This window comes from Tinamus guttatus, unplaced genomic scaffold (assembly GCF_059628265.1).
Source record: "Tinamus guttatus ecotype Peru unplaced genomic scaffold, ASM5962826v1 Tinamus_guttatus_pri_ptg000107l, whole genome shotgun sequence".
NCBI lineage: Eukaryota > Metazoa > Chordata > Aves > Tinamiformes > Tinamidae > Tinamus > Tinamus guttatus.
The window spans coordinates 98,073-112,176 of NW_028288641.1; the positions used below are offsets into that span (position 1 = coordinate 98,073).

The 14,104-nt window shown below is 35.2% G+C and overlaps 1 protein-coding gene across 3 annotated transcripts in view; it reads right to left on the reverse strand.

Annotated features, from left to right (window-relative positions):
• The window catches only part of KCTD5 (potassium channel tetramerization domain containing 5), a 30,907-nt gene that overhangs the window by 14,592 nt on the left and 2,211 nt on the right, over positions 1-14,104 (reverse strand). For 2 of the 3 annotated variants that reach the window (XM_010222062.2, XM_088520968.1), the window contains 4 exons: positions 7,684-7,792; positions 6,461-6,552; positions 4,682-4,777; positions 1,380-1,496 (listed from right to left, as the gene is read on the reverse strand). In XM_010222062.2, coding sequence (XP_010220364.2) covers positions 1,380-1,496; positions 4,682-4,777; positions 6,461-6,552; positions 7,684-7,792 — 414 coding nt within the window. The remainder of the gene's footprint in view (positions 1-1,379; positions 1,497-4,681; positions 4,778-6,460; positions 6,553-7,683; positions 7,793-14,104) is intronic. The other variant, XM_088520967.1, reaches the window with a different exon arrangement.

The window sequence follows — 14,104 nt, forward strand, 5'->3', positions numbered from 1 at the left end:
CTATTAAAATATGTACACATCAGCCTTTAAACTTAGCACTGATGACTGACTGAGGACTACAAACACATCGATTTCAAGTCTCTTATGGATGAAATTTACCAACTGTCAGACCTCAATCGTAACAGGAAGGACAGTTTATTCCTTTCTAGAATCTTACAGATTTTATATTGCCTTCATTTTTTTCCTGCCTTCTGCAATCTCCCATTTGATTACTTAGAATTTTACTTCATGCTCTCTAGGACAACATCATGGTGCCTGTACCCTAAGGCATCTTTAGAAATAGCCCAGGTACCCTTCTTAGTTCCAAGAAGCTGACAAAAACATTGCATTAACTCCACATTCCAAATTGTACCTATACAATTGCAAGAAACAGAGCCTCCTTAGTGAGTTGAAAGTACATTTCAGAAGATACTTAGGCAGCAGTTTAGGTTTAAAATTTAGAATTGCATGACTTAGTGACCATGTAAACATAGGCATGTTTCTGCTCACAGAGCCACTTCACTGACATGTTATCTTAATGATGTTTCACTAGCTTCTCAGACTGAAAAACATGTAGCAAGGAAAATAAGAAGTTTTCTCTGAATATTTTTCTAACAGAAAATGCTACAAAACACCAGTTTCCCAAATAGATGCACATAAGGCACTTCAAAATGACGCACATCAAGGTAAAGAAATGGGTACTGCTTTCAGTGTTACTGCTTAGCAAAAACAACCCTCCCTGGGAAGTAACACAGCAATTTAAAGAGCAACAACTTGGTAGTGAGGGGAGCAGAAAAGATGAGATAGCCTAAAGAACAAGTGGGTGAGCTTACTATTCTTAAGATTTCAAGAAAGTTTCCCAAGGAAAAGAACAGCATATTTTCTCCTCTTGATAAGGGTTTTAAAACAAACTGCTGTTTTTGTTCTCCCCTCCCTCCTGTGCCTTTTCAGAAATAGAGAACTTAGTCAAAATTTACTCGGTTATTAGATGTATGAAACATATTCAAACTAAAACAATAAATACCAGAAATGTCTTTTTTTTCCCTGAAATCAGTGAGCTCAGAGTTACATTTGCACAGCTCCTGATGTTTAAACTGTACATCTTTTACACAAGTACGGATCAAAGGCTGTTAACTTTGGAGGAAGATATAAGAAGATAAGGATTCTTATTAAGAAAAATCATTGACTCAAAAGTTTAAATAACTACGATTTTTTTTAAACAACATGAACATTTATGATGAGTAATGAAATACCATGAAAATAAATAAAAGCCAGTCACAAACACACACAAACTACTATGTGCTGTACACCCAGGAATATAGTGGAATGATTTGAAAGCAGCAGAAATGCAAGGAGGCCAAGCATATTGGTGTGAGGGCAAAAAGAACGGTGTGACACACCTCACTGCAGCATTTCTGGAAGCATCTCTCTTCCCCTTTCACTTCCCGTGACACTATCAGCAGATACTCTGCCTGCTGGGCCCGACCACAGCCATACTGGGAACCTATACTGACAAGCTGGAATAACCAATCAGAGCAAAACAAAAAAAGAAACCTTTGTAAAGCTGAAGCACAGAACCATTACCCACATTGTACAAATAACAAATGAGCTCAAATGTTCAGGTAATATTTACTTGCCACTAGAACAGATTGCTATCAAGCCACAACTTTAATCCCAACATACTTGGATTTTTATGGAGGCAGTTACAAAGTCCTTTTTAACTTCAAGGCAAGTCAGAGTTACTGACAGTAAATCAGAAAACTCCCAATACCATTGTGAAATTGCCAACTATTCTGAAAAAAAAAATCTAAACAAAAATTATGAAAGCACTATTTTCCTGTCATACACACCAATTGCAGAAGGCAGCATATAGATAGAAGACCATAAGATGTTACATAAAGCACTGAATCCAGTCTAGGTATGCAAGAACCTTGTCTTGTTCCAGATGCTGGTAAAGCAAATATAGCTATGGAAACGTATGGTCAATTAGAAGAAAAAGTTGAGAGTTTATAAACTGTTTTTAAAAGGGATAATTTACAGAAGAACCAAGACAAGATCTCTAGCGTAAAACATTGTCTGTCTTGTTTTCAAGAAAGTCAATATCAAGAAATTTGTTCATAATTGCCAAATCACTAATTATCTAGAAGTTCAGAACAATGTTAGTTAAATTTCTTAGCTTCTCATTACAAAAAGTATTTTATCTTAATAATATGTTGCAATGTTTAACCCAAATTAAAGCACAGCCTGGCAGTGCGCTTAAGATCAGAGCTTTCAATTAAGAACTGGACAACGAATGCCTAAACAGAGTACACTTTAGATTAGTGATGATGAAAAGGCTCATGATCAGTGAAGTTATTTACATTCTGCTACTGTTACATGGATAATTTTGAGGGGAGTAGCTAAATACTGTCCTCCTCAGGTATTTAAGACAGCATTGTAGTACCAGACTCAGGCTACATTAATCATTACATTTATATTACCTTATATGACAGGCCTATCTAAAACCTCTGCATTTAGAAATTCTGTATAACCCACAGTTTCTTATTAAGCAGTAATGCCAAAATCATTATTTCCAATTTTCCTGCGGAGGTAACAATTAAGGCTAAAGCCATCTGCAGAATAATTCAATGAAATTTAAAAAAGTGGGGCAGTATAGCCACTTTTAAATACTTTGTTCAAACAGAGAATATTTCTTTGGGCTAGATTTTTGACTGAACTGATATATAATCATAGTTTGCTAGCATTACTTTCACTCATTTATCTTCTCTGGGAAAGTATGCATCCTTGCTAGGGTATCAGAAGTTTAACACGCTCTTGTTTAATTATCACACCCAATTGCATTTTAAGAAAACATTTTCAATTGTTCTGAGGGAAAGAAACATTTTTAATCAGAATCAACCACAGAAACATGTTACGTGGGCCGCAGACCACAAGGACTCTCAAATCACAGAAAAAGTCTTCTCTGAGAAAGTAGGTAACTTCTGTCCCACCAGTGATATATATACTGCATGGTAGGAGCCATCACAGAGATTACTTCTGGAGAACACTGCTAAGTAAGAAAGATCTACTTAGGGGAAGAAAAAAGGAGGAGAGAGGGGAGAGGGGAAAACAGAGAGGGGAGAGAATGACAGAAATGCCACCCTGCTCTCAAATATTTACAATAAAACCGTCTGGATGATAACAAATATTCTAATCATGTTGCAAGTGAATGATATCTACTAAAATCAGGCCTGCTATACAACCAAAGCAGAGAATGACATAGATTGAGGTAATGAAGTTGAATAATAAGGGACCATACATCTGTTGTGTTTATCAACCTCAAACTACACACTCAAGTGAGAAAAATGTGGGGAAGAGAAAGAAAGAGAAAGCTAGATGAAAGAAGGAAATAGTACTCAAAAATAAAAAAAAATAAAAGGGGAATTTTCCCAAAATGCAAATTCCAAAAGGGGTTGTAATAGTTCTTTCTACAGTTGCACTGTCAAAACAATATTACTCCCAAATACAATACTCCCCCAAAATACAAGTTTTTAGGACAGGTAAAAGATATAGTACTGTTTAATCAGTTAATAAGTGAAGAATCTCCATTTCTCATGACTAAGAAAGGCCCAGGAAACTTTGTCAATGCATTGGTCAAAAAATGGTCATGTGAATTAAGTGAGTGCTTTTTTCAGTGACCTAAACAATATTTAGCTCTAGCATACCAAATAGATCTTTAGTACTTGAGGCAGGAAACTGAAGCATAAGAAGTTTTCCATGTACTGGGGTAATTTACTCGATCATGGCCTTTTCTATGACATGAGTCCCTTACACATTCCACTAAAAAACAAAATGCTCTCAAACATATTTGTGCTATTTTTTTCATGTCACTTTGTGGTTTTATTGGGAGACAACTGCAGAGGATAAAAGGTTTGTGTTTACTCCATTCTCTCCTACCAGAGAGGCACTAGTCATTGAGAACAACATTTGTTGGGCCCTTGTGTCTCACTCGAGAGTTAACAGATTCATTGTTCTGATGCAATTTAGATATTCTGGTAAGTTATGATCATGAAGGGCAATTATGCCATATAGCTAGTTTCTTATTTACAGTGATTATCAAAGATAATAACAGAAACTACAGATTATTCTTACAATTTATTCTTCAATATACAAACATATATTTATGCAGTGCAGAGAAGGAAAACATTTACACAGCTCACATCCATCCAGCTTCACAGTTGCACTTATTAATTACTCCCTCTGATGGGTATCAGTCCTTTTCCAAAAGAGCCATTATTTGGGCCTAAAACACATTTATTTTCCATGATCCTCTTTTAACAGGAGGTCTTTATATCTGACCTACCATTAGCACGTACTCATAATAGGAGGGTCCAGCCCTTTGGTTTATTCAGCTTTCAAATGTTCCCTTGTAAACCCTTAGGAATTACATTTGAAACATGCTGTAGATGTTTTTCTAGAAAGTCATCCAAGTAGAACTCCAGGAGACCTACAGATCTTGTGTTTTCTAACAAACAAGCATACAGATAGCAGATTTTAATTTAAATACATATCTTTTTATCTGTCGAGTTTCTGATGAGAATTCTAATTTTAGAACTTTCTGATAATATTCTAAAAAGAACAAAATTTACTTTCTACTCTTCTTTCCAACCATAACTGCACTTTTTGGAAGACTTTGTAATTACACCCTGTATGTTTTTGTTACCTGTTCAAATTTCCAGCCATCAGACATTGTGGAGACCATTTGAGTGAGCTCCTCTTCCTGGCACTGCAGCACCCTGTACACATGCTTGACTGGCACCTTCAGAAAGAAATATAAGACACTCAATACAGAATAGAATTCACCATCTTTGTAACTTATCTGAAATCTCTCTCATTCTACAGAAATAATAAGCAGCAACACCTTGAAGAACACAAGATCAGTGACTGCTTATTCCTCAGTTATGCAAGTGTTATGTTTTAGGCCAACAACTCCTTTCTTAATTCTGGGTTCAGAATCTTGCAAAGAATCTGCAGCTCCAGAATATCCTGAAGTAAGCTGCAGCTAGGAAATTTTTATTATTATCGTTTTTGTTGTTGTTGTTTAGTTACTGTTATTATTAGAACTTGTGGAAATGTGATCTGTTCAGAATGACATTACAGAAGATTCACATACAGTAATGCTACATGAATGTTTCGGGGATGTAAAGAGATAAGTTATGCAAATATTTTAGTACCCAAAATAAATATACTCATCAGTTATAACAAAATAATCTTAATACTTATTTATAAAGGGATGACCTTCCTACAGTGTTCCAAAAAGTTCAGACATAGTGTCTGCAAAATAGCAAACCGCATCATTAACACAGGCATCGAAGCTACTTAGCAGAGACTTAGCAAGTTTTCTAGTTTTATGGACTGCCTGACTCTATTCTAAAACGTCTTTTATTCTCCTCTCAAAACTTCCACTCCAAAGCAATAAGTAGAACTTTGTCAGCTTTTAGAAAATGCTAAGAGCAACTCTGTTACCCCATGACACAGTCTCAAGAGAAATTGGCAACAATAACAGTTTGTAGTATCTTCATGAGGATCCAGTAACTGGAAAAGGCCAAAGCAGAAGAGTTGGAGAACCATCACAAACTTGGCCACTTTTCTTAATTAACAGTTTCTCTGTTATATTCACTTCATTATTATGAAGACATATTCATGAGCTGAATTGAGGCTGTCTTCTCAACTACAGGTCACCACAAATAAAAAATAACTTTACTACAAAAGTGTGCAATACAAGCTAGAAAAAGAAATACGCAATAGACTGTATTAGAAGAGTGATTTGTACATACACTATCAACAGAGATTTGAAGAAGAACTGAAAGGATAAAATCTTGGGCCACTGCAGTATACATAATAATGTTTTAACCTGTAAAGTTTTCTTAACTCAACTGCAGTCTAATGTTTGAGGATGTATCTACTTCCATTGGGAAGTGGCTTGAAAGAGGCAGACATCAAATACCCTTCCTGCTATAGAATAGTTTATTTTAGGTAATAATGCTCCAATGGCTGAATGTATCCATTTCAACTCTGGATAAGATTTCGAAGATAGTAGTTATGCTACAGCTAGGCAATCTTTTCATACTCAGACTATTTAGAAGCATATGAGAGTATTACATGCTACCCAACCTGTTTTCTAAAATGACTATTTCCAGAAATAATATTGCGATAGATGCCAATATCATTAGATATTTTTTTTACCAATTCTTCATAATGTTTTCAGATTTTGAAGAACTAGGGCTCGTGCCCTACATGCTGCCAGGTACTGAAGGTTAGAAACATCAATCTTTGTGTACTAAAGGTTCCAGCTCAGTTTATGAAGGAGACAGCCATTTAGTGTCTCACTAGGGAAAAGAGCAGTTAAATGCTCTTTTCTGAGCATTCAACTCATCCACTGAACTCATCCACTACTTCCTATAGAACAAATAATCAGAAGCACAGTAGAAAATAACCTCACCTGTGAAATTTTGCTGTCTCTTTCTCTTATTTTGTCCTTTACCAGTTTTATTAGTGATGTGATGTTGTAAAATTCAGCCTCTTCCAGTACACCTAGTATGAGAACATTTTTTTAAAAGAAAGTGTAAACAAAGGTACCAGGCCAAAACCACCAACCTGTTCCCCCAAATCACTACAGGTGTAGAAAATGATTTATTTTACAAGCTGGATTCAGACCCACATATTTCAAGGCTTAGATCATTCTGAAGAACTGTCCTAGGAAAAGTCTGATGAAAACTGATACCATTTCACATACAGCATTAGAGGCAAGAAAGAAAGAGCAAAAAGGAGCAGAAATGCCATTGCACAGCAGACTGATGGACCATCATAGTTCAGGTCCTGTCTCAGGCAGAAATCATTAAGAAAAATTCAAATACTCTACTGAATAGCTCTGCAACAACCAGCATGCAGAATGTTGTTCTTCATAGCTCTCATTTGAGATCTTACACCCTGAAAAATATCCTAAAAATTCTGACTGCTACAGTACACTACAGTCTGCACCAACTTATATGTTCAAGCCTTATTTGTCCTCCTTTACCCATACTGTGTGTTTAGCAATGCATGTTCAAACTATATTTCACAATATTGACTGCTAATATTGTTAGACTGTAGTTTTCTTTGACCAATTTCTTCAATATCTTATCAGCACAAGCCTTCTTACTACATGGTTTAAAAGTCTTCCTCAGTAAAACTGATACATTGGAGTCAGACAGGAAAAAGCTCAGGGAAGAATTTACTGTTTGAAAGTGTATTTCACACCTCTGAACATCTCAGAACTTCACTTATTTTGCTTTACATCTTCTAAAACCTGTTTTCCAGCCAGCATTCTTTTGCTTGAAGAGGACTGAAAGCAACTATTTCACAGGGTTGCACAGGAAATACGCAAGATCATATAAAGAATCTGCCCACATGGTTGAATACTCATGCTTTTCTTCCAATTAGGGCCTGCATCTGTACTTTTGAAATTAAAATCATACTCAAAACCTTCAAATAACAGTATGTAGTAGAACTATGGCATACCAATCATCTCTACCTGAAAACAATTGAAATGCTAAACTGAATAAGATTAACCAACAGATGAGTTGCTATTTGGTTGTTTTTTTTTTTTTTTTGACTTGCAAAATTCTGAGAATGAAAAAGTGGAGGAAAAAAAAAAAAAAGGCAAGAGAATTAATATTGTCCTACCTTCCTCAGCTAGGTCCTTGTTAATAACCAGTTTCCCATGTCTGAGATAATTCAGCACTGGCCCAAAGTAGGTTGGGTCTCTGTCTATTAAATAGGCACCTGTTTCATCCTATATTCAAAGAAAAACAAACAAAACAAAACAAACACACACACAAAACATACACAAACACAGCCAGAAAAGCATAATGATTTGAATGCCCAAGCAGGTGTTCAGATACAGTTATGATACTTAAAATCAAATTTAAATCATTCAACAAGGTATATATCAAACCAGTCACTGAAAGAACTTATCACCTGCTGGATGACTCCACCTGATCAATAGCCCCCTATCAAGAGAACGAGCATGACTAACAGCACAAAAAGGAACAGAGATAAGTGCTCTCTCATTAAAACACCCAACCATTGTTAGTATGAAAGATATAAGCAGTAAATGAGAACACTGAGAAGTAGGCTTAAAAGCAATACATAAAAGCAAGGAACTAACATTTCATTTGGAGAGCTGAAGAGTCAGAACAAAGATATCCCAATGAGGTTCACAGGCTGGCTGTCTTCTATTTTTTTTTTAATTAAAATCAAACAAACCTACCTTTTCTTTTTAACTTCAACATTTTGTTCTATTTTTTTTTGTTTCTGTCTTATCTCAGAAGTACAAAATCTAAAAAGGTACTGAGGACAGCTGCATACCAAGCAGTGGCTCTAGATTCAACTTCTAAATAAATAAAAGCTGCAATTCCTACCTCATGCAAACAGAGGAAGAACAGATCAAACTGGAACTGGATTCTCAGTTTACTGAATGTAATAAAGCATTCAACGGAATACAGAATGCAATTCAAGATGTTCTCCTAGTACCTGACATTACTGACAAGGAGATGGAGAAGCAAAACTTCTTTCTTATAAAATTTGAAGTTTAAGTGTGATCAAGTGTGATCAATGCAGCACCGGCATATCTTGTGTTGACCAGAATTTAAGGAAGATGATTGGTAATGCAGATGTCTAACAGATCCATGAGTCCTTCTTACTATCAAGTGGATCACATTAATCCTTTAGTTCCTACAGTTTCACTGTAATAGATACCTTACAAATAAAAACTGTATCGTTGTGGCAGCACCTGCAAATATTTTTGTTTCTTTTAATATTCTAGTAAATTACAGGAGACAATCAGCAGCTTCAATGCAAAGAATCCTAGCTAAATTTGAATCAATCTCTCTCAGAGCTATATGTGATACAAGAAAAATTGCACTGACCCAATCCCCTGCATTTGGAAGTTAACGTTGATATGTAAACATCTGATTACTGAAACTGTGATAACTGAAAACTCTCCTTACTTAAGTAGATGTACTTTCACCAGGGGAAAAAAAAAAAAAAAAAAAAAAAGACTGTGGATACAATTTCAGGCATGCAGATCTAGTTTCTGGAGAGCTGTGTTTGTCTTATCAGGCTTATCAAAAACTACATCACAACCTGAACTATCCCAAAAAAACAAAACAAAACAAACACAAATAATTAAGTGAATAACTAAGTGAAGGGATGCTACATTTTACATAAAACTCACTATTTTAATCTATGAAGACATTCAAGGAAATGTATAAAAACGTCCTGACAGTTAGCCTATATTCAGAGCAGACACAGTTTTTTCTACAAGATAAACTCAGTCTCACAGAAGTGAGACTATGCACTAGTCTGTGCATCAAAACCAATAGATAGATGACATTCATAAAATGGCATTTTTTAAATGCTTTCTATTTAAATATATTTACATTATCCAAACACTTCAAGAATAGATGATCTACAAACATAACCTAAAGAAATTAAATTAGTTGATTATTGTATAAACTATAAACTGAAGTGCACTATTTAATACAGGACTAAAAACCAGGTAAGTTATAAATGAAGAACTAAAATGGATTAAAAAAAAAGATTTTAGTCAACAGTTTGAAACAATTTAAGAAATACATGGACTTACAAAAATCAAAAGTGATCTGAATTAGAACTATTTTGTTCTCTTACACTATGGTGTTTTTCTCATATCACTCTCTGAAGCAATATTGCCTTGGGTTTTGACTTGACATTAGAGATAAACAGGTGGAACACACAGAAGAAAAACACAGAAAAGTTTAAGTGAAACTTCAAATAACAACAGTTCCTTCATTCCTTGCACAAAAGACATAAAAATCTTTTTTTTTTTTTTGTGCATATAAGCCATAGCATCTGAAACTATTCCTAACAGAGTAGATTCTTCTACACTAACTAGCTGCCAACAAAACTTATCTTTTCAGAAACAGAAAAGGAACAAGCTATGTCAAGCCTTCTCTCTCAATTCTCACCTAATGATTGGCCATCAGCAACCTGTATAACCTGAGTTAATTATCCTAGCGTACACAAAGCCCATTAAGAGCACCAAACATGCTTATGCCTACGGGCAGCATCAAGTCTATGAAACATTAGACATAGGGTTAAAACAGCCAGAAGATAAAAGCAACTTTTCTCATCATGCACAAACTTTTTTTCCATTCTACCATTCATCACCTCATTTTCTCTCCGCTATTATATCCATTAATTTCCTAACCAATTATCAATGGCCGAAGTTTAAAAACTGTTAACTTCACAGAGCGGGCAATTCAAATTCTGTCAATAGGAGAGATTGGCCTTAGTATAAAAATTCCATGCAAAATTATGAAGAGACTAAAAAATTCAGAATAACTGGCTGCCCTCTTACTTAGCTTACAAATATGAAAAAAATGCATTCATAAGCATTATCCCAATGAAAAATATATGTGGCTTGGACTTTATTCCTATAAACTCCCAGGTACCACAAACTAGTGTCAGAGTCAAGACTCAAGACGCAAACCATTTGATAAAGCATATCATAACCATACACAAAAGATGCATGGCTGAGAGGCATAAAACTGACTTCCTAAACTTCTTTCTGCAGAAAATACCTTCTCGCTCCTTTAGAGCAAGCTGCCTTCAATGTTCTTCAATGTGCACTGAGTACTTGATTTTGAAATCTCTCCAAGAAAAGCAGCTTACACTAAGACTTTAGGGAAATGTACACAAACATAAATCAGACCCTCTAATACTGCAGTCACCTGACTCACCTAGAGCTCTCAAAGTATTGATCATAAGAGTGCTCGTTCCACACCTTCAGAATATTAGGTCAGCACTGGCTTCATCCGCGTGCAATGAAAACGCTTTCATACTCCCATGTGCAAACAGTATTTTGAGGAATCTTTCTAAAACAGTTTTAAGACGAGAGAATAATACACTTCGTACATGGCCCAGACAGTTCAAAAGTGTTACTACTCTTTGCGTAGACATAATTCAACCAGCTTTAAGCTTGCTAGCTTGAATGTTAATTCTGTATAGTCCCACCTTTACCACTTTATTTGCTAATGACTTAAGTATGATTCCACCAGCTTTGGGCAAATTTGAATCTTCACTCTGTCACAACCAGAGCAGGTATTTCGAATTTTTACCTCCCAACTTTCACAGTTGCCAGACCAATCTGTATGGTCTCAATCTTGTTTCTTGTAGATATACTCTCAGTATTCACACTGGCAAGTCCTAGCTCAAAAGCTTTTCTCCAATATATGTCCTAAAAACTGATATTATTTATATCTATTTGTATTATTTATATCTACATTGAGCAAGCAGAAGTTCTGCTAGTGGTAGTGATATGCCCTTTAAAACAGAAGTATTTGGCACCTTAATTTAGGACCCTGATTCAGGATCTAGAAACAACTTTTCACTGGCTATCCCACCTTACTTTGAGCTAGATGTCCAGAACACAATATTCTCAAAAGATGTGCAGTTGTTCCAATGCCCAATTCACAATTGTTGTATTGGTACTGATCAAAACTGCACTTATAACACAACACATGCTCACCCAACTAGTCAGAAGTTCCTTTAGAAATAAACATTATCTTAGTTATATCTTAAAATAGTGACTACAATTAGGGTACTTTTCTTTCTCTGATTATTTAGCACTAACGGTTCAGGATGTGCTGCCAGGAAGATCCTGTTTCTTTTTCTTAATATTCAGTGCTTCCTTTCCCCTTCCTTAACAGATTATGCCTCACTACAATCCCTAACTTTAGAAAGACTTCAAAAAAAATAAAACATGAGCACTGATGCCAAAACTATTAAAAACAGTCTCTTGATTTGACAAAAGTTTAAAGAATGATAAAACATTCTGCAAAGCAAGAATCGGTATTCAAAGAAAATAAGAAGGTACTGAAATCAGCAATTATCTACCAGTAAATCAAACAATACAAATATTAGAGAAGTTAAACAAGGATGAAAAATTGAGCATTGTTTTCCAAGTACTCAAACGCTGCTTGTTTATTTTTGTGTGTTCATCTCTAAAATAAGGTCTAAACACTGAACACAAATGCCATTGTGAGTAGTAGGTATGACTGCTACCACTTACGTATTTGTTGAAACGAGTAGTTCTTGAATCCTCCTCTTAAACTGAAAGACACATATCATTTTGTGAAACACATGGCACTGAGATTCAACACCTCACAGCCTCATTCCAAACACTACTAAATTTACCAAGGCGTGCCCATATTAACCTTCCTTCTGTTGCAACTGGAAGCAGATCTAATTCTAGAAAACAGGCTGCATGGCCTTGCTCAACATTAACACCTGTAGATAATTTGATGACAAACGTGATGCCTTTCTTTAAGCCTTTCAACTCCTTTTAGAAGCAAGAATTGAAGAAATATTATGATTTATGTAGCTAAACAACAAAAAAGTGTACAAATAACAGCAGAGAAAAATCACTTTATACACCAATTACATTTATAAAGCATAATCTATGAGTAGAGTCATATTTCAGTTTCCTATCCCCACTGCTAACAAACCCATCTAGTTATCCTCTTTTATAACTTCTTAACGTACCAGTGCTATCAATTTTTACATGCTTGACACATTTAGGTAAAGCCAGCTCTCTTATTATTATATTTTGATACAGATATATTCTCATATATATTCTGAGATAAATACTTTCCAAAGCAAAAAGGAATGTGAATCACTTTTTTTCCTCAAAGACAAATATTTACTGGTGCATGAAGTAATTTAATTGTTGGCTCATCTTGCTCTTACTCCTAGATACGCAATCTCCCTCTCTCCCTTTTGTCACTTGGAATAACATTACAACTTTCAACAACTTTTTCAACTGACTTAAGTACAAAAAACAACACCCCTCCTCTATTTTCTGCTGACAGCTTTCAAGTTTAGAAGTAGGTGTTTAAATCTCTTATGATCTTTAAGAGGAAAATGCAATGGAATCAAAAACAGGGAATCATAGTTCGGAGACCAGCTCTAACATTTCAGGTTTTGAGAGCAGGATCTTAGTATTTTAGCTGCCTCCTTGAAAGAGCTACTGTTTTATGAGCACAAAATCACACTGCATAGCACAGTTGCCATGATCAGCCTTTAGTACACGGTTATGAGATAGTACATCTAATCGCTATCAAGTTACAGCTCTTAAAAGGATCCCAATGTGAACCTAGAGGAAAAAAAATCCATCTCTACCAGGTTTTGATTTGCATAAATAGGGTTAAAGAACTGAATCTGAATCCAAGATGTGTACATAAACATCATGAATAATTCCCTTGAAATATCTGTGGTCATCAGTTGGAGATATTTGATATTTCAGAACTAAATCAGACAGTTATTGTATAAACATGCTATTCTATCAAGATACTCTCCACAGTTTGGTGAGGTGTCCCTTAAAATGACATCTACAATATTGGAGAAAAAGAAAATAAAAATAGAAAAAAAAAGAACTACTTGAATAATTATTTGTGCTTTTCAAAAAACAAAGAGTCTAAAGGCAGATTCTGAATCAACCCCCTAAAGGACAGATCCCATGCATTTAAGTAAATTTAGGCATAAGTATTAATACAGTATGATAATTAGACTAAAATATAGACTTACTCTCTGTGTCTGAAACTCAGGCATGACAGTTGACTACAGAGAACAGGTTCTGAATGAAGTGAAAAACCAGGAACTGGAGTACAGATGGTCAAAACAACAGGGCTTGAAAATCTAATGAATGTTGTACTATAAATAAGTCTATAGAGAATATTTAATAAGAAAAGCCTTTGCTTTTGATATGTCAAACTGAGGACATAATGGTTCATATACCCAGAGAATGCATCTCCAGGATTTTCCCCAAACTCAGATTTTTTACAAAAATTGGCAGTTTTTTTTCCTATATCAACTGCTTGCCTCATGTCACCTATCTGTGAAATAATCTACTACAGTTGTCTATACTACCTACTAAATTATGGAAATATGAAAAGAAAGTAATATTGAATCTTAAACAAGGCATATTTACAACTACCTCCCCCCCCCCCCCCCCAAAAAAAAAAAAGGTCTAGTTATATAACACTGGACAGAGGGGCATCATGCT